General features: G+C 36.3%; 1 protein-coding gene across 2 annotated transcripts in view; it reads left to right on the top strand.

Moving 5' to 3' along the window:
* The window catches only part of KCTD9 (potassium channel tetramerization domain containing 9), a 46093-nt gene that overhangs the window by 10663 nt on the left and 14318 nt on the right, over positions 1-21112 (top strand). For both annotated transcript variants that reach the window (XM_057724429.1, XM_057724428.1), the window contains exons 3-8: positions 1542-1585; positions 4850-4946; positions 5542-5600; positions 5812-5940; positions 20516-20583; positions 20673-20768. In XM_057724429.1, coding sequence (XP_057580412.1) covers positions 1542-1585; positions 4850-4946; positions 5542-5600; positions 5812-5940; positions 20516-20583; positions 20673-20768 — 493 coding nt within the window. The remainder of the gene's footprint in view (positions 1-1541; positions 1586-4849; positions 4947-5541; positions 5601-5811; positions 5941-20515; positions 20584-20672; positions 20769-21112) is intronic.

A 21112-nucleotide genomic window follows, 5' to 3' on the forward strand; every position in this document is an offset into this window, starting at 1 on the left:
GCATGGTGAACAAGTAGAAAAGATTATAGACTTAAAAGATACAGATTTTAATTCCAAGTAAATTAGAAGAATTTCTTAGTTTTTCAGTATCTCCCAGCTTCTTTCTGTTTCTATGGATAATTGTCACATTGTTGAATGATTTATATCAACCTAAATTTCTCCTTAACAAACACAGACTCTGCTTCCAAGAAAAATTCTGTGTTCCTGTGATGTCTTATACAAATATAATTTATATTCTTATAGAAATAAAAATTTCTATAACATAGGTCATAATTGAAGAAGGTCACAACTGAAGCCTTCTGAACTATAAGGTACCTACCTGCTTAGAACTCAAACTGGTGATTGCCAGAGGGGACGAGACTGGGGCGGGGATGGGGGGGTGAAATAGGTGAAGGGGCTTAAGAGATACAAACTTCCAGTTATAAAATAAAGTCACAGGAATGTAATTTCCAGCACAAAGAATATAGTCAATAACACTGTAGTAATTTTGGATGCTGACTGATGGTTACTAGACTTATGGTGGTGATCTTTTCATGTATTTAATTGTCAAATCACTATGTTGTACACTTGAAACTCACATAATATTGTGTGTCAACTATACTTCAATTGAAAAAGAGCTAGGACAAGAATAGTATATATTTATATCTACCTGTTTAATAATTTAAGGTTCACAGTACAAGCTCTGATCATTTATTTATACTAATGGTGTGGTGGGGTGGGACAGGGAACGAGGATAATCCAGGTTTTCAAATTCTGTGTATTTGTTTACCTTTAGGTGGGTGTAGTAGGTGAGTGTTTACAGAGTTACTGCCAATTATATTCTTCCTAGATTTAATATGAAAATTTATTTTCATTTCCAAAGCACAAAGCAGCTGATGATATGGGAGAAAACCCTAATGATTTATTTAGGGTTACAGAATTAAAGTGAAAAAAGAGGAGTTGAGTATAACTTTAATCATATCCTTTGAGCATATCTCATGTCTTCAATTGATGAGAAAGCTGAATTCACATAATTTGTATAGTTGGTTTTGTTTTGTTTTGTTTTTTCCATTTCAAAAGTACTTTCACGTGCAGTATCTTTGAATTTAAATCCAGAAACAGTTAAGTCAGGGGATTAAGCACTTCGAATTTTATAAACATCACAGAGGCCTATTTTGGTGAAAACCTGCTAAATAAAATAGAATGTTAAGTAGACTTAACTCACCAGTCGTCCACCACAATAGTGGGTTTTGGTTTTTTGTTTTGGTTTTGTTTCTTTGTTTTGGTTTTGTGTTTTAAATACCCTAGGCAGATTTATCTCTTTAAAACAAGCGTCTAGTTCACCTCATTCCATTCTCATCAGATCACAGAATTTTGGAACAGGAAAAGGCTTAAACAACCAGAGTTTAAACAAAAAACACTGGAACTTAGTCAATTCTTTGCTACACAGATAGCAAAACCTATCTTCTACATTATTCTAAGGAATAGTTCCTCTAATCAACAGATAATTAATGTGATTTCTGGATTTTGATGGTTGTTTTTTTAAATTTTGATTTCCCCAGGGATGATGATGTTTTGTTTGTGTGTGAAGGAGAACCATTTATTGGTAAGTGAATTCCTTAAAAAGCCAATTTTGTCTGCTGCAGTAGGGTGAAATGGCAAATATTTTACATGGCTTTACTTAAGCTTAACATTAGAAAGTATCTTGTAGCAGTATTCAGCTCTTCATACCTTTTTTGATTCTGCATTGGGGGGATGTGTGAAAAAAATTTCTAACTTGATTTAGATGATCATATTTTAGTATGAATACCTCATCTTTTACATACTGTTAAAATGCTCTGGATGTGCACATATTCATCAATTATGACATGATAGGGTGGTTTTGATTTTAAAACTATAGCTGTTTTGTTTTGAAATTTCCTTCTTGATAGTAGTTATCTAAATCTCTCTGTTATGTTACATATTTTTAAGTATGTGTTGCTTGCAAAAGTAATATTTGGCAATCATTCACAGCCGTTAAATCAAAACAGTCAAAAATGACTCGTTAGCAGCCACACACACACACATATACACACAACCCTTTAGTTTCTAAGAAAGCTTATACAGTGTATATCTCAAAGGATAGAGCCTGAGGCTTAAATAAAGTAAATATTCTTTAAGGAGTATTTGATATATTTAGTCCCAGATGATCACACCTTGAATATTTAAGTATTTTTTAAGCCTTCACAATAATTGTATTTCGTGAGTAGTGGTAGTTCTCAGGATCATCACACAGAAACTTAGAAGTAAACGCATATGTTCTGTCTCTGCCTTAAGACTGTGAACAAAAAATTTTCTCATCTTTTCTTACCCATTAGCCTAACAAAGTGGGTTGGCAGGCAGTGGTCACTTAATTGGTTTATTGCATACATACAAACAACAAAATAAAAAGTGATTGGTGTTTTCTGTTTTTTCATTATGAACTTTCAGAGTTAAAAATATTTGGTACCTAGATTATTTTACTTTTGGCCAGTAGAAATCCCTTCAAGTCCTTCTTCTTTTAACACAGCCCCATTAGTCTTCCTTACTATCTGGAATAACAAAGTGTTCATCTTATACTTCTCTTGTCCTAAGCCCAGATCAGTATTTTTATCTTGGAATCCTTGATTTCTTTTAGTAGAAAATGTCATTTCAAGACACAATCTAGGTGCTGGGAAGGCTCGTTGCTACTGGGCTCATTATCATTACTGGGCTTTTTGGTGAACAGAGTTGGAAATACATAGCTAGCTAGAGGATAAAATTCATATATAATAAATATTATATAATATGAACTTTTATATCATGTATAACATATAGATAGATAAAATATCTCATGGGTTCATACCAATACTTTGGTTTATAATTAGGATTATAACATTTTTATTTAACATCTATCTTACATCTGTCTCCTTTCTTGCATATCAATAATCCTGGTTTCCAGGGACACAGGGAATGATGGAATTGTAATGTCACATAATTACTCATTTCTTTCATCCTGTACAAAATACACATAAAAATTTCAGTAATAATCCCTATACTTTGAATACCAATGTGACTACTAAAGACAATTAAACATTTTTAATATGCTTATTTCTTTCTTTCCTTACTTAAAAAATAATCGTATTGTTTATCCATTGTCAAATATTATATACTGTATATACACACACACCATTGTATACTATACTTTCTCCCTTAAAACCATCACTTAGTTTTACTCCTCCAGTCCTAAAATTGATACCTCAAGTGGTTGTCTGAAACTTGTTTTCTAGTAGATTCTTGATAAAGAACTTGTGAGAACTGTGTTCTCTGACATCTTGCATGTGGCTTCTATACCTGAAAGAAAGTCAGTTTGGCTGGTCATAAAATCATACGTCAGAATTGAACACGTTCCTTGGTTCACATTATTTTTCTTTAAATATCTTAAAATATGTTACTCGATTTTTTTCTGGCATAGTGTTGGTGTCCAAAAAAATCTGATCTTTTGTAAGTGATTATTTTTCCTAGGTCACCCAAAGGATTATTTTCTTTCTTTAAAGTACAGTAATTTTAGTAGATATTTCTGGGTGTTCTGAGTTGTTCTGGGTTGAGTCTCAGATACATGGTGGGCCCTTTCAATATGTAGTTTCACATCTTTTTTTTTTCCTTCTTTTTTCTTTTTAGTTTCAGAAAAGTTTTCTTGAACTTTGTGTATTTATTTTGTCACGATGCTTCGATTTTCTCCTTTCAGGACTCCTATTATATATGTGTTGGATCTTCTACACTTGTCTTCTGTATTTGAAATCTTCTATTAAATCCTTTTCATCTCTTTCTTCATTTCTGTTTGATTTTTAAAGCTTTCCTCTTTTCATTTTTTATTTTCCTTAAGGCATTATCTGTGGTGTTCTTTCACTGCTGTGATTCTTCTACTTTAATCTTCATTTCCAAAAGAGTTTTTCTTTTTATTTCTAATTCTGTCCTGAGTTCTCTTGCCTCATTTCTGAATTTTGTGATTCTGGTTTATGTTGTTCTTTCATACCTTGTATTATTTACTTCTTTTATTGTATTTGGAATATTATAGTTGCCTGGTTTTGGGGCAGTTCTTTCTGGTACATTTTCATTATCTATAGGAATGTAATTCTTCCTATTCTTTTAATAACTTTTTATGGAATTTTTGTTGCTCATTTTTAGGTGAAATTAGTTTTCCTTAACTTGAGAAGGGAGCTGACTTAGGGAAGTTTTTCTAATTTCATGGCTTTTGGTGTCTTTTCTGTTGTTTTTATGAAATATTAAAAAATATGGACATCACTTTCTGATATATTTTGGTTCTGCTAGACCTTTTTGACTTTTATGTAGACTCCTTTTCCTTTTGTCTCTGTTGTCTCTGTTATGTTCAACTTGGATTCTTTTCCCAACATCTTATCCTCAGTGTGGGACTTTGTCCTAGGTGGAAGCTTTGGTTGGTGGGTTTTGAGAGTTCATTTTCAGCCTCTTCAGATCTTACTGCAGACCACTTGAATCACCTATGGTCTGAGTGGGCACCCCTCCTACTTCCATTCAGCAGTTCTCAAGTAGACTTGCTGAATTTTGAAGTGAGTATTTATGGATTACTCCGGAATCTTAGGATCATCACATACCCTGTTGTTTCTGTGAAGGATGCTGCTTCTGTCAAGGATGCTGATGCCATGCTGCTCTTCTAGCTGTCAGTATTGGTGGGATACCTTATCACCTAGAGTTTTAGATACTGTCTGTGGGGCTTGCTGTCCTAGTAGCTCTGGCATGTTTTTATGTGAGTTTTTAGTTTAAAAAATTATACTATTGCCATCTTCCCCAAATCCCCAACTTAATGTTTATTTTTTCTACATGTCATCTCTAGATCCTCAGACAGATTCTAAAGTACCTGAAGGGTTGTTAGGATCTCACACAGACTGGCTAACATTAAATGTTGGAGGGCGGTACTTTACAACCACACGGTAGGTGCACGTGCATGTGTGTGTTGAGGGGGGTACTGTTTGTTCTTTCCTTCAGTATGCTGATTTCCTTAGAAGATAGTCCAGTGCTACTTAAATGTGCTTTGTGATTTGAAACCAACTTTTAGAAAGTTGTTTTTTAAGAGTAGAAAAATGTTTAAGTCATTCCAGAGAAAGCATGAAAAGCATGAATTTAGTGTTTTTAGAATATGCTTTTAAAATATTGAGTAACATACATGCAACACAAGTAAAAAATTAACAGTATTGAAATTTGTGGACTACAACTGCTTATACTAAAGGGATAAGAAAAATGTAAGTTTAAATCAAGAAAATTGTGGTACAGTAGCTTGCTAGAAGGATATATTAGCACTGAAATTAAGGGCAATGAAACCAATATTTAAATCAAAGGAAGTGCCAGATTAGAAGGGATTTTGAGAAATGGCAACTTACTGCACATTTTTGTTTCCCAGCATCACTCCTCCCAGGTTATAGCATGCATCTTTTTGAGAGAGCAGCTGGGATCAAGTATACTCTTGACTTAAATATGTTTGTTTATAAAGACAAATGGAGAAATCAATTTTTTTCCCTGAATTCTTAGGAGCACTTTAGTGAATAAAGAACCTGACAGTATGCTGGCCCACATGTTTAAGAACAAAGGTGAGTGCAGCCCATAGTTTTCACATTTTGTGTGATCTGTTTGTAGCTGTATTGACTTTATAACTCCTGTCCTTCTGTACTTTTTAATGGAATCAATAGTAATTTTTACAAGAGTAAAAACTTACTGGTATGTTACACAATTTTTCTTCTATAAATTTCTAACTTTGTTTTTTGTTTATGGGGGCTTTCTTCATTTTAAATGGTCCCACAGGTGTCTGGGGAAATAAGCAAGATCATAGAGGAGCTTTCTTAATTGACCGAAGTCCTGAATACTTTGAACCCATTTTGAACTACTTGCGTCATGGACAGCTCATTGTAAATGATGGGATTAATTTATTGGGTGAGTCTTCATTGTAATTCCTCACACTTTTTAGGATTTGTATTTTCTTTTCACATGCTTAGTAATGTATATTTTCATAAAGTAAAAGTATCTTTTCATTTTTAAAACTTAATGTTTTTACATGCATATGAGTGTACATAGTTACAGAGATATAGGCACAAGTAGATAGTCTTTCAGGTATATACCTAACCCATGCATTCTGATTTTAGATTCTAAAGAGGTTTAGGTTTTATCTGCAAGGACTCTAAAGGACGTTGTTGTTAGTTTGTTTGCCTTTAACTGAATTGTGAGTGTGACTTGGATTCAGGTTATGGACCTTCCCATTATATTGAGAAGTAGCATGGTAAAGCGAGGAAACTGTACTTTGGAATCATAAGGCTGGATTAGAATCTTGATTCTACAACTTACTAGAAGATTAACTTGGGGAGAGGCTCTCTGAGTCCCCTCTGAAAACTGTGTTAAAAATATACTCATCTCTGACTACATCACGAGATTTCTGTGCAGATTCATGGAGACAGTGTAGACAAGAGCCCTTATAAAGCAGTGGCTGCGTAGTCAAAGTTCACAGGCTTCCAAGTGACTGAACTTGGTCAGATCTGAGGAGTGGTGGGGAGGGTGGTGATCTTGAGGGTACCTTCTTCTTCAGCTTCCATACGTTGTTGTCACTGGGGTGTGTGGACTTACGGCGCCAGAGCCCTGATTTTTTTTTTTTTTTTTGGCTGCATTGGGTCTTAGTTGCGGCATGTGGGATCTTAGTTCCGGCATGCAGGCTCTTTCATTGCAGCGCACGGGCTCTTCTCTGCAGCTCATGGTCTTCTCTCTAGTTGTGGCCTGCGGGTTTTTTCTCTTCTCTCATTGTGGCGCGCGGGCTCTGTAGTTGTGATGTACGAGCTCCAGAGTGCGTGGGCTCTGTACTTGGCAGCACAAGGGCTCTCTGTTTGAGGCACACTGGCTCAGTAGTTGTGGCGTGTGGGCTTAGTTGCCCCGCAGCATGTGGGATCTTCGTTTCCCAGCCAGGGATTGAACCCGCATACCCTGCATCGCAGGACAGATTCTTTACCACTGGACCAACAGGGGAATCCCCAGAGCCTTGGTTTTTAAAGAAAAACTGGAAATCTAAAATTTTATATGAAATCTTCTGATTTTTAAAGTGCTACATGGCAAACACATCAGAGTCAGCCTGGGGGCTGCTACCTCACAATCCCCATAGTGAAATATAAAACACTCAATAACTTGCATTGTTGCTGTATTAAATTTTATATTGTCTTCAAAGCTTACCTATATTGCAAAAAATGACATGGGTTGACCCTTTCATCCAGCTACATTATGATTCGTAACTAAATTCTTACTGCTTTTTATTCTTTACCTTCTACCAACGATTGCTTTAAACCCTCTAGTCTATTTTTCATTTTAGCCATTCTGCAGTAATTATTATTATAAAAATAACCAGTTATCCATACTTATACAAGTCCTTTTCTTTTCACCACCTGTATCACTCTGCTGCTTTTCACTCTAATAGTCACCCTGTCCTCCTGAGGACATTTAAACCTCAGCTTTGGATGGCCAGTGGGCTCTTTTCTGCTTCCCACTTTAACTTTTCCTGGTGTCATTGATAGCATTTCGTATCCTCCCTGCCTAGGAAATGACATCAGAAATGTATTTCCGTGCCACCTCAGACTTCAGCAAGGCAGGCTGTTACCAAGCTGCGTTTGTTTTCCCTTTTTCGTGTTTCTCTGTCATTGTTCTTATTTATTCAGTTGTTGAAGCAGAGCTCTCTACTGGATTCATTTTATAAAAGTGTTGTTTTTATTTATTTTTTTATTTTTTTTAACATATGACTTTATTTTTGACTGCATTGGGTCTTCATTGATGTGCATGGGCTTCCTTTAGTTGTGACGAGCAGGGGCTATTCTTCATTATGGCATGCAGGCTTCTTAGTGTGATGGCTTCTCTTGCTGCAGAGCACAGGCTCTAGGTGCACGGACTTCAGTAGTTGCAGCACACAAGCTCAGTAGTTGCGGTACGTGGGCTCAGTAGTTGTGGCTTGTGGGCTCTAGAGTGCAGGCTCAGTTGTGGTACACTGGCTTAGTTGCTCCGAGGCACGTGGGATCTTCCCGGACGAGGGATAGAACCCGTGTCCCCTGCATTGGCAGGCAGATTCTTAACCACTGCACCACCAGGGAAGTCCTATGTTGTTTTTAATTAGTAGAATTTCCACCCAAATACTTTGCATTGGCTGCAAGTTGCCACAAGTAATTATTTGTTTTAAAATCTATAGTAACTTATCTTCCTCCCACCTTATTTCTTCCTCCTTCTGTTTAGTGTTTTCATCAGTAAATATGTTTTTACCTTAATTATTTCCCTTTGTTCCCTGCGTTTAATGACCTTCACTTTTTCCAGTGAATCATGTCTTCCTTTCATTTGTCATCAAAACCCTTTTTCCCTGTCTTAAATCATCTTTTCCCTATAGCCTAGCTAAATCTCAGCTCAATCCAATTATTCTACTAACAAGAACTTTTCTGGCATTTCAGTATTTATTTCTCTGCAGTTAACATGAATTTTCTGAACACTAACTTGATAAAGTAAAAAGAGAATGATCTCAAATGTCCAAAAATATATAATTTAATAATAATCATAATGGTCATTTATTGAGCACCTACCAGGTGCCAGCCATTATACCAGATAATATATATAGATTATCTCTTTGAATACTTATGACAACCTTGTGAGGAAGGTAATATTATCCCCATTTCACAAATGTAGAAACTTTAGTTAAGAGAAGAGATTCAGTAGCTTCTCTAAGATGAAAAACGTAGAGCTGGGATTTAAATCCAGGCCATGCTGATGCTAACAGGAAAAAAACACTAAATATTTCTTCATCTCCTCAGCAGCCCCCTTTTGTGTTTTTAAGACTTTTCTGGAAATTTTTAAGGTTTAGTTCTGAACCTAGAATTAGAAAAAAACCAATCTTTACCGCATTCCCCAGGAGGTTCTGATTTACTCAGAAGATCTTGGGACACTGAAAGCAAGGCCCACTGGAACCCTTTTTATGATGAGTTTCTACCACAGACAGTTAGTGAAGAGTGGCTGCCCCCTCATGAGGAATATGGAGATGGAACCACCCTGGTGTGGAAGGAAAGTGTTGTGCCAGGGTAGCCACCTGAGTAGTGTGCTGTACATCAGGTGACCTTTGTTTTGCAACTGGAATAGTGAAGGTGGATTTGGGTATTTACATAAAAGATCATAACCTTCCCAAATAACTTTTCTATATCTACATATGTTCAATAGTTAACCCTATTAGCTTGGGACCTTTTTGAAGGGAGGAATTAAATCTCCTATTTCTGCGATTTTTCAGTCCTTAGTAGTTTTTTAACAAGTGGACTCAACAAACTGAATGACTGAGGTCCTCATTTGAAGAAGAATGGATTCCAAATTTATTCCACATACTCTGTTGAAGATGTTTATCAACAAATGTGAGAAAGTATACATACCAAGCCACCTAGAGAATGTACACATTTCTCTTTTCCAAATTAAGAAAAGTAAATGATGGACAAAATCCCTTTTATCACAGAAATCATTTTTAAAGTTTATCTTATTGAAGTATAGTTGATTTACAATGTTGAGTTAATTTCTGCTATACAGCACAATTCAGTTATATATATATTCTTTTTTGTATTCTTTTCCATTATAGTTTATCACAGGATATTGAGTATAGTACCCTGTGCTATACAGTAGGACCTTATTGTTTATCCATTCTATATATAATAGTTTGCATCTGCTAATATGAAAGTCCCAATCCATCCCTCCCCCACTCCCTCTCCCCCTTGGCAACCACGAGTCTGTTCTATATGTTGATAAGTCTGTTTCTGTTTTTGTAGACAAGTTCACTTGTGTCATATCTTAGATTCCACATATAAGTGATATCACATGGTATTTATCTTTCTCTTTCTGACTTAGTATGATAATCTCTTACTTAGTATGATAATCTCTAGGTCCATCCATGTTGCTGTGGATGGCATTATTTCATTCTTTTTTATGGCTGAGTAGTATTCCACTGTATATATGTACCACATCTTCGTTATTTATTCTTCTGTCAATGGACATTTAGGTTGCTTCCATGTCTTGGCTATTGTAAACAATACTACAGTGAACATTGGGCTGCATGTATCTTTTTGAATTATAGTTTTGTCCAGATATATGCCCAGGAGTGGGATTGCTGGATCATATGATAGTTCTATTTTTAGTTTTTTAAGGAACATCCATACTGTTCGTAGACTTTTTGGTGATGGTCATTCTGACTGGTGTGAGGTAATACCTCACTGTAGTTTTGATTTGTATTTCTCTAATAATTAGCAATGTTGAGCATCATTTCATTTGCATATTGCCATCTGTATGTCTTCTTTGGAGAAATGTCTGTTTAGGGGTTCTGCCCATTTTTTGATTGGGCTTTTTTTGTTATTGAGTTGCATGTGCAGTTTGTATATTTTGGAAATTAAGCTCTTGTTGGTGGCATCATTTGCAAATATTTTCTCCCATTCTATAGGTTGTCTTTTCATTTTGTTTATGGTTTCCTTTCTGTGCAAAAGCTTATAAGTTTGATTAGGTCCCATTTGTTTATTTGTGCTTTTATTTCTGTTGCCTTGGGGGACTGACCTAAGAAAATGCTGGTACAATTTATGTCAGAGAATGTTTTGCCTATGTTCTTTTCTAGGAGTTTTATGGTGTCATGTCTTATGTTTATTTTTCTGTATGGGATTAGTGTGTGTTTATTTTTGTGTATGGTACGAGGGTGTGTTCTAACTTAATTGATTTACATGCAGCTGTCCAACTTTCCAACACTGCTTGCTAAAGAGACTGTCTTTTCTCCAGTGTATATTGTTGCCTCCTTTGTCGAAGATTAATTGACTAGGTGTGTCAGTTTATTTCTGGGATCTGTACCCTGTTCCATTGATCCATATGTCTGTTTTTGTGCCAATACCACGCTGTTTTGATTACTTTAACTTTGTAGTACTGTCTGAAGTCTGGAAGGGTTATGCCTCCTGCTTTGTACTTTTTCCTCGGGATTGCTTTGGCAATTCTCGGTCTTTTATGGTTCCTTATAAATTTTAGGATTACTTGTTCTAGTTCTGTGGAAAATGTCATGGGTAATTTGATAGTGATCACATTAAATCTGTAGATTGCTTTGGGTAGTATGGCCATTTTAACAATATTTATTCTTCCAATCCAAGAGCATAGGATATCTTTCCATTTCTTTGAATCATTTTTGGTTTCCTTTATTAATGTTTTATAGTTCTCAGCATATAAATCTTTCACCTCCTTCATCAGGTTTATTTCTAAGTATTTTATTTTGTTTGATGTGATTTTAAAAGGGATTTTCTTTTACATTCCTTTTCTGATATTTTATTGTTAGTGTAAAGATGTCAAGATTTATCCTGCTACCATGCTGAATTCATTTATCAGTTCTAGTATTTTTTGTGTGGTGTCTTTAGGGTTTTCTATTCTCTTCCCTTCCAATTTGAACACCTTTTATTTCTTTTTCTTGTTTGATTGCTATGGCTAGGACTGCCAATACTGTGTTGAATAGAAGTGGTGAGAGTGGGCATCCTTGTCTTGTTCTAGATTTTAGCTGGAAGGCTTTCATCTTTTCACTGTTGAGTTTTATATGGGTTACAGGTTTGTAATAAATAGCCTTTATTATGTTGAGATACCTTCCCTGTATATGCACTTTTGTGAGAGTTTTTATCATGAATTGATGTAGAGTTTTATCAGATGCTTTTCTGCATCTATAGAGATGATCATGTGGTTTTTGTCTTTTCTTTTTTCTATGTGGTGTATTGCATTGACTGGTTTCTGTATGGTAAACCATCCTTGTGACCCTGGGATGAATCCAACTTGGTCATGGTGTATGCTTTTTTTTATGTGTTGTTGGATACAGTTTATTTTGCTGTATTTTGCTGAGAATTATTGCATCTATATTCTTCAAAGGTATTGAGCTATAATTTTCTTTTTTGGTAGTGTTTTTGTCTGGTTTTGGTATCAGGATTGATGGTGGCTTCATAGAATGTCTTTGGGAGTGTTCCCTTTTCTTCAGTCTTTTGGAAGACTTTGAGAAGGATCAGTATAAGTTCTTTGTATGTTAAAGTAAATTTGGCTGCGAAGCCATCTGGTCCTGGACTTCTGTTTGTAGGGGGTTTTTAGTTTTTAGTTTTATACTTTTTATGTTTTTAATTTTTATTTTACATTAGCGTGTAGTTGATTAACAATGTTGTGTTAGTTTCAGGTTTACAGTAAAGTGATATAGTTATACATATACATGTATCTATTCTTTTTCAAATTCTTTTCCCACTTAGGTTATTGCAGAGTACTGAGCAGTGTTACCTGCGCTATATAGCAGGTCCTTGTTGGTAATCTATTTTAAATACAGCAGTGTGTGCATGTCAACCCCAAACTCCCAATCTATCTGTCTCTCCCACCCTTCCCCACCTAGTAACCATAAGTTCGTTCTCTAAGTCTGTGAGTGTTTCCGTTTTGTAAATAAGCTCATTTGTATAATTTTTTTAGATTCTGCATGTAAGCGATACTATATGATATTTGTCTGACTTACTTCACTTAGCATGATAATCTTCAGGTCCATCCATGTTGCTGCAAATGGCATTATTTCATTCTTTTGAATGGCTGAGTAATATTCCATTGTATATACGTACCACAACTTGTTTATCCGTTCATTTGTCAATGGACATTTAGGTTGCCTCCATGTCTTGCCTATTGTAAACAGCGCTGCAATGAACATTGGGCTCTATGTATTCCTTTGAACCATATTTTTCTCCAGATGTATGCCCAAGAGTGGGGTTGCTGAATCATATGGCAGCTCTAATTTTAGTTTCTTAAGGAACCTCTATAGTGTTCTTCATAGTGGCTGTACTAATTTACATTCCCACCAACAGGGTAGGAGGGTCCCCTTTTCTCCACACCCTCTCCAGCATTTATTGTTTGTAGACTTTTTTATTATAGCCATTCTGACTGGTGTGAGGTGATACCTCATTGTAGTTTTGATTTGCATTTCTCTAATAATTTAGCAATGGTGAGCATCTTTTCATGTGCCTCTTGACCATCTGTATGTCTTCTCTTGAGAAATGTCTATTTAGATCTTCTGCCTGTTTTTTGATTGGGTTGTTTGTTTTCTTGATATTGAGCTGCACGAGCCGTTTGTAAATTTTAGATGAATCCCTTGTTGGTTGGATCATTTGCAAATATTTTCTCCCATTCTATAGGTTGTCTTTTCGTTTTGTTTATGGTTTCCTTTGCTGTGCAAAGGCTTTTGAGTTTAATTAGGTCCTGTTTGTCTGTTTTATTTTTTAATATTTTATTTTTGGCCGCGCCAAGCAGCTTGCATGATCTTAGTTCCCCTACAAGAGATCAAACCTGTGCCTCCTGCAGTGGAAGTGTGGAGTCCTAACCACTGGACCTCCATTTGTTTTTATTTTCATTACTCTAGGAGACAGATGGAAAAACATTTGCTTCAGTTTATGTCAAAGAGAGTTCTGCCTATGTTTTCCCCTAAGAGTTTTATACTATCCAGTCTTACAGTTAGGTCTTTAAACCATTTTCAGTTTATTTTTGTGTGTGGTGTTTAAAAAATGCTCTAATTTCATTTTTTAACTGTACCTGTCCAGTTTTCCCAGCACCATTTATTGATGAAACTGTCTTTACCTTGTATTGTCTTGCCTCCTTTGTCATAGATTAATTGACCATAGGTGAGTGGGTTTATTTCTGGGCTTTCTATCATGTTCCATTGGTCTATAGTTCTTTTTTTGTGCCAGTAGCATACTGTTTTGATTACTGTAGCTTTGTCAGGGAGCCACATTCCTCCAGCTTTGTTTTTCTTTCTCAAGATTGCTTTGGCTATTTGGGGTCTTTTGTGTTTTCATACAAATTAAAATTTTTTTTTGTTCTAGTTCTGTGAAAAATGCCATTGGTAATTTGATAGGGATTGCACTGAATCTGTAGATTACCTTGGGTACTAAACTCATTTGACAATATTGATTCTTCCAGTCCAAGAAAATCATATCTTCTCATCTGTTCATGTCATCTTCAGTTTCTTTCATTAGCATCTTATAGTTTTTGGTGTACAGGTCTTTTGCCTCCTTAGTAGGTTAATTCCTGGTATTTTATTCTTTTGATGCTATGGTAAGTAGGATTGTTTATTTAATTTCTCTTTCTGATCTTTTGTTGTTAGTTTATAGAAATGCAATAGATTTCTCAGTGTTTGTATCCTGCAGCTTTACTGAATTCATTGATGAGCTCTAGTAGTTTTCTGATAACATCTTTAGGCTTTTCTATGTATAGTATGATATCATCTGCAAACAGTGACAGTTTTATTTCTTCTTTTCCAATTTGGATTTCTTTTTCTTCTCTGATTGCCATGGCTAGAACTTCCAAAACTGTGTTGAATAAAAGTGGTGAGAGTGGACATCCTTGTCTTGTTCCTGATCTTAGAGGCAGTGCTTTCAGCTTTTCACTGTTGAGTATGATGTTATCTATGGTATTGTCATATATGGCCTTCATTATGTTGAGGTAGCTTTCCTCTCTGCCCACTTTCTGGAGAGTTTTTATCATAAATGTATGCTAAATCTTATGAAAAGCTTTTTCTGCATCTGTTGAGATGATCATATGATTTTTATTCTTCAGTTTTTTACTGTGATGTATCACACTGCTTTGCAGATATTGAAAAATCCTTGCATCTCTGGGATAAATCCCACTTGATCATCATATATGATCCTTTTAATGTATTGTTGGATTCTGTTTGCTAGTATCTTGTTGAGGATTTTTGCATCTATGTTCATCAGTGATACTGACCTGTAATTTTCTTTTTTTGTGGTATCTTTGTCTGATTTTGGTATCACAGTGATGGTGGCCTCATAGAATGAGTTTGGGAGTATTCCTTCTTCTGCAGTTTTTTGAAGGGTAAGTGTTAAGTCTTCTCTAAATGTTTGGTAGAATTCATCTGTGAAGCCATCTGGTCCTGGACTTTTGTTTGTTGGGAGGTTTTAATCACAGTACTTGTGATTGGTCTGTTCATGTATTCTATTTCTTCCTGGTTCAGTCTTGGGAGATTGTACTATTTTAAGAATTTGTCCATTTCTTCTAAGTTTTCCATATTATTGGCATATAGTTGCTTGTAGTAGTCTCTTATGGTCCTTTGTATTTCTGTGGTGTTGGTTGTAACTTCTTTTTCGTTTCTAATTTTATCCATTTGGGCCCTCTCCCTTTTTTTTTCTTAATGAGTCTGGCTAAAGGTTTATCAGCTTTGTGTATCTTTTCAAAGAACCAGCTTACTTTCATCTATCTTTTCTATTTTATCTCTGTTTCATTTATTTCTGCTTTATGATTTCTTTCCTTCTATTAACTTTGGGTTTTGTTTGTTCTTCTTTCTCTAGTTGCTTTAGGTTTAATGGTAGATTGTTTATTTGAGATTTTTCTTGTTTCCTGATGTAAGATTGTATTGCTATAAACTTTCATCTTAGACCTGCTTTTGGTGCATACAGGGGTTCTTTTAATTACAGATTCTATTTCACTTGTGTGATCAGTCTCTTCAAATTATCTTTTTCACTTCAGTTTTGGTGGGCTGTATGTTTCTAGAAACTTGTCCATTTCTTCTGGGTTGTCCATTTTATTGGCATATAATTTTTGATAGTACTCTCTTATGGTTTTTGTATTTCTGCAGTATTGGTTGTTATTTTTCCTTTTCCATTTCTTATTTTGTTTATTTGCGTCCTCTCTTTTCTTCTTGGTGAGCCTGGCCAGAAATTTGTCAATTTTGTTTACTCTTTCAATGAAGCAGTTCTTGATTTTATTAATCTTTTCCTATTTTTTTTTTAATCTCTGTTTCTTCTCTGACCCTTATTATTTCCTTCCTTCTGCTCATTTTAGGTTTTGTTTGTTCTTCTTTTTCTAATTCTTTTGGGTAGCATGTTAGGTTGTTTACTTGAGATTTTTCTTGTTTTTTGAGGAAGGCCAGTATTGCTATGAACTTCCTTTTAAGAACTGCTTTTCCTGCATCCCATAGATTTTGTATAGTTGTATTTTCACTGCCCTTTGTCTCAAGGTAGTTTTTAATTTCCTCTTTGATTTCATCATTGATCCATTGGTTTTTTAGTAGCGTATTGTTTAGTCTCCATGTAATTGTTTTTTCTCATTTCTTTTTTTGTGGTTGATTTCTAGTTTCATGCCATTGTGGTCATAAAAGATGCTTGAAATAATGTCTATCCTCTTAAATTTGTTGAGGTTTGTTTTGTGCTCTAGTATGTGGTCTATTGTAGATAATGTTCCATGTGCACTTGAAAAGAATGTATATTCTGGTTTCTTGGATGTTATGACCTGAAAAATCAAGTCTAACTGTACTATTGTATTATCATTTAGGATCTCTATTGCCCTATTGATTTTCTTTCCAGAAGATATATCCATTGATGTTAGTGGGATGTTGTAAGTCTCCTATACTATTATTGTATTTCCATCAATTTCTCCCTTTATGTATGTTAGTATTTATCTTATGTGTTTGAGTTTTCCTATATTGGGTGCATATATGTTGACAAGTGTAATATCTTCTTGTATTGATCTTTTTATCATTATATACTATCCTTCTTTATTGTTCTTTATGGCCTTTGTTTTAAAGTCTGTTTTGTCTGATATGAGTATTATAGCCCCCACTTTGTCATTTCCTTTTGCATCCCCTCATTTTCAATCTATATTTGTTCTTTACCCTACAGTGAATCTCTCCCAGGTAGCATATTGTAGGCTCTTCTTTTGTCAATTCAATTTGCTACTCTGTGTTTTGATTGGAGCATTTAGTCCATTGACATTTAAGGTAACTATTGACAGATATGTATTTATTGCCAATTTAGACCTTGTTTTCCAGTTGATTTTTGTATTTCTTCTTTGTTTCTTTTTCTTTTTGTTTTTCCCTTTGTGGTTTGATGATTTTCTTTTATATTATGCTTGTGTTCACTTCTTTTCAGTTTTTGTGCATCTATTAAATGTCTTTGATTTGTGGTTACCGTGTTTTTCAAGTATGTTAACCCCTTCCTCTATCTACTTGCTTTAGACTGAAAGTCATATAACATCAAACACATTCTAAAAAATAATCTACATTTTCTTATTCTCTTCCACCACTTTTTGTGATGTTGTGTCCTCTTTTACATCCTCATGTTTATCCTTTTGCTGTTCATTATGGTTATCATCACTTTCACAAAAAATTTATTGTAATTTTTTTTTTTAATCTGCATACTGGCTTATTTATGTGATTTACTTTCCAGTTTTGATTTTTCACTTTCCTATAGATTGTTGCTTCTTTTCTATTTAGAAAAGACCTTTCAGTGTTTCTTTTAGGTTTAGTTATTGCTTTGTTTCTTTAGTTTTTGCTTGTCTGAGAAATTCTTTATCTTTTCTTCTGTTCTAAATCATAATCTTGCTGGGTAGAGTATCCTAGGTTGCATGTTTTTCCCTTTCAGTACTTTGAATACGTCTTGCTACTTCCTTGTGGCCTGCAACATTTCTGTAGAGAAATCAGCTGACAGCCTTGTGGGGGTTCCCTGGTAATTAACTCTTTGTTTTTCTCTTGCTGTCTTTAGAATCCTCTCTTTAACTTTTGCCATTTTAATTATACTACATCTTGGTGTAGATCTGTTTGGGTTCAGCTTGTTTAGGACCCTCTACTTCCTGTACCTGGGTATCTGTTTCCTTCTTTAAGTTTGGAAAGTTTTCAGCCATGATTTCTTCAAATACATTTTCAACCCCCTTTTCTCTTTCTTCTCCTTCTGGGATCCCTGTTATGTGTAGATTGGCATGGTTTATATTATCCCATAGGTCTTTTAAATTGCTTTCTTTTTTTTCTTTTTCATTTAGCTTTCTGTGTGCAGTTCTGATTGGGGGATTGCCATCATTTTATCTTCCAGATCACGTATTCATTCTTCTGCATTATTCAATCTGTTATACATTGCCTTTAGCTCAGCTTTCATCTCAGCGAATGAGTTTTCTAATTTTCCTCGGCTCCTCTTTATAGTTTCTAGTTCCTTTTTACAGTAATCTACATTTGTATCAATAACTATTCTTAATTCCTTCAATATTTTCATTATCTTTTTTTTGAACTCGATGTCTGTTACACTGAGGAGGTCTGTCTCATTGTTGGTTCTTTCAGGGGAATTCTCTTGATCTTTTTGGGGAGTTGGTTCCTCTGCTTCATTTTACTTACATTTCTCTTACTCTGAATTTAGGAGAAACAATTATCTACTGTGGTCTTGGAGAGTTATTGTTATGTGGGAGTGTCCCTGTGTAGCTTGCGTGGGTTTAAAATTTTTGGTGCAAGGGCTCTTTTTAAGATAGATGCCTGCCGCCTCTTTCCTCCGTTTGCACTGGCCATTATTGTCTTCATAGGGAGTTTGACTGGTGTTGTGGTGACCAAGGCCTGCACTGGATGTTGAGCAGGGCCTCCTCTTTGTTCTGTGATTGTCACTGCTGTGTCAGGGGTAGGGTCTGCTCACTAGTTATTGCAGTAGAGGCCTCCACATCCATTTCTGAGCTGTGGTGTGAGGTAATTGGGATTGGAGCGCTCCCCGGGAGAGGAGCCACTGAGTATTCCTCCATGGAGTGCATCCTGTACAGTCACCTGACACGCATTGTGTGGGCTCACAGAGTACACTGCTGTTGGCACTGCCCTCAGCCCCACCTCAACCATAGGAATGCCGGCAATAAGCCCTGGTGTCCCTCAGGTGCTGTGTTCACAAAGCCACCAGCACAGATCTGCTGGCAAAGATCCACTGAAATAAGGTACCGGAACCACAATAGTTACACTCTAGGACCCACTGTAGGAGCTACTGAAGCAGCCCGGACCCCAGCCCAGCCTCCACATGCACAAACCAGCAAACCACATAGCTGGTAAGGCCAGACCAGTCACAGCCACGGGAGCACCCAGTGTTCAGTCAAATGTCCCGCAGGCATTGAGTATACAAAGCTGGCAGCTCTGGCATAAATCTGCACAGCAAGTGGGTAGAGGGCTCAGATTTCAGCCCTGCCTCTGCCTGTGGGCAGCCCACCAACATACTGCCAGAGCTCCTACAGGTGGTGTGGAGTCAGCTGAAAACGTGGAGAAAGAGGCTGCTATGGCGGGCCTGTCCCTCACTTCCATGCTCCGTAACCAAAGGGCTTTGCTTTTGTGGTGGGCCTGGACTTCTTCCATGTACAGCCCAGCTTGCAGCCCATATCACGCTCCAGCCCCTTCAGGCTGTCTCTGTGCAGCAAACTCCAGTCCTCTCCTTGGGTCTGTCCTCTGAAACTGGAGTTTCAGAACTCAGCTTCTGCCCACACCAGTAGTTGTGTGTCTCAGGCTGCAGAGCCTAGGGCAGTGACCAGACCATCTGTGCAGGTCCCTCTCTCTCTTCTGCCCCCCACAGACTGGCTGCTGCACTTTCCTTTGAGCCTCCAAAGCTCCCTTTCTGTCCTCTCTGATCTCCCCACCTGTGAAGAGGCTTTCCAGGGTGCGGGAACCTTTCCTCTTTCACAGTTCCCTCCCAGGGGTGTAAATCCCATCCCAATTCCTTTCTTTTAAATTTTGCACTACCTGGCTCTGAAGAGATCTTTCTTGCTATTTTGGGTGTTTGAGATATTCTGCCAGCATTTAGAGGGTATTCTGTGAGTATTGTTCCAGATGGAGGTGTATTTCTGATGTATTTGTGGGAGGAGGTAAGCTCCACGTCCTTCTATTCCACCATCTCAGTTGGAGCCCCCTAGAAATCCTTCATTTAAAATTGATTCTTCTATAAGAAAGGTTTCTGAATTATACTTCTGAATTTCATTTTGAAGCTGGCTTACTTTTATTGATTTCTGTAATTTTCTGATTCAGTAAGTAAAAGATTTGTGACACACCTATTCAGATCTGCTTCATTGAAAAAGTCAGTGAGGGACTTCCTAGGTGGCGCAGTGGTTAAGAATCCACCTGCCAACGCAGGGGACATGGGTTCGAGCCCTGGGCTGGGAAGATCCCACATGCCATAAAGCAACTAAGCCCACGCGCCACAACTATTGAGCTTGTGCTCTAGAGCCTGTGTGCCGCAGTTACTAAAGCCCACGTGCCTAGAGCCTGCGCTCTGCAACAAGAGAAACCACCACAGTGAGCAGCCCGGGCACCGCAATGAAGAGTAGCCCCACTCACCACAACCAGAGAAAGCCTGTGTGCAGCAACGAAGACCCGATGCAGCCAATAAATAAATAAGTTAATTAACTTATTAAAAAAAAGAAAAAAATCAATGAAATGTTAAGATTAGGTGAACTAATCATTCATTGTTGGATTCACAAATCACTATGTCAGTTATTTTAGGAATATGTGATATTAGGGTTTTTTTTGTCAGTGGCCCATTTAATTTTCAGAAATAGTTTTGAACTTCTTCTATATTGATGGATAACCTACTTGTATTTCACTTCTGTTGTGAGAATTTAACTTTATAGAATTCTTTATAAAGGATTCTATGAATATTAAAATGATGAAAAGTATTCTATAAAAGTCAAATTGTTTTTATTATGATAGGTGTGTTAGAAGAAGCAAGATTTTTTGGTATTGACTCATTGATTGAACACCTAGAAGTGGCAATAAAGGTAAGGTTCTTTTTACATTTAGCCAAAAATTACATTTATTGTAGCTATCTCCCAAAATGTTTCACTGATTTGTCAATATGTTTTTCAAGAATTCTCAACCACCAGAGGATCATTCACCAATATCTCGAAAGGAATTTGTCCGATTTCTGCTAGCCACTCCAACCAAATCAGAATTGCGTTGCCAGGTAATTAGAGCAAACTTTTACCTCTATTTGTGTAGGCAAATCTGTGAGTAAAGTTTTAAATTCTTCTAGGAATTTTTTTCTTGCCTTATTTTCTTTTTTCATACAAGATATATTTTAATTATGAGTTATAGCTTTGATTTAGTCCCAAATGGTTAGCAAAAAAAAAGATGTAATAATCTTTTTTATTGTCTAATTATGCCTCATACAGCAGTTTTTGAGTAATGCACAGGAATTGTAGCAATTAAAATAAAAAGTCAGTTGTACAGTTGTGTATGGCTAGTCAGTGGCAGTGGAAGATACTTTTATGTATTATAGCACTAATGACCTTAAAAACAACAATGCTC

This window comes from Hippopotamus amphibius, chromosome 2 (genome assembly GCF_030028045.1).
Source record: "Hippopotamus amphibius kiboko isolate mHipAmp2 chromosome 2, mHipAmp2.hap2, whole genome shotgun sequence".
NCBI classification, from domain to species: domain Eukaryota; kingdom Metazoa; phylum Chordata; class Mammalia; order Artiodactyla; family Hippopotamidae; genus Hippopotamus; species Hippopotamus amphibius.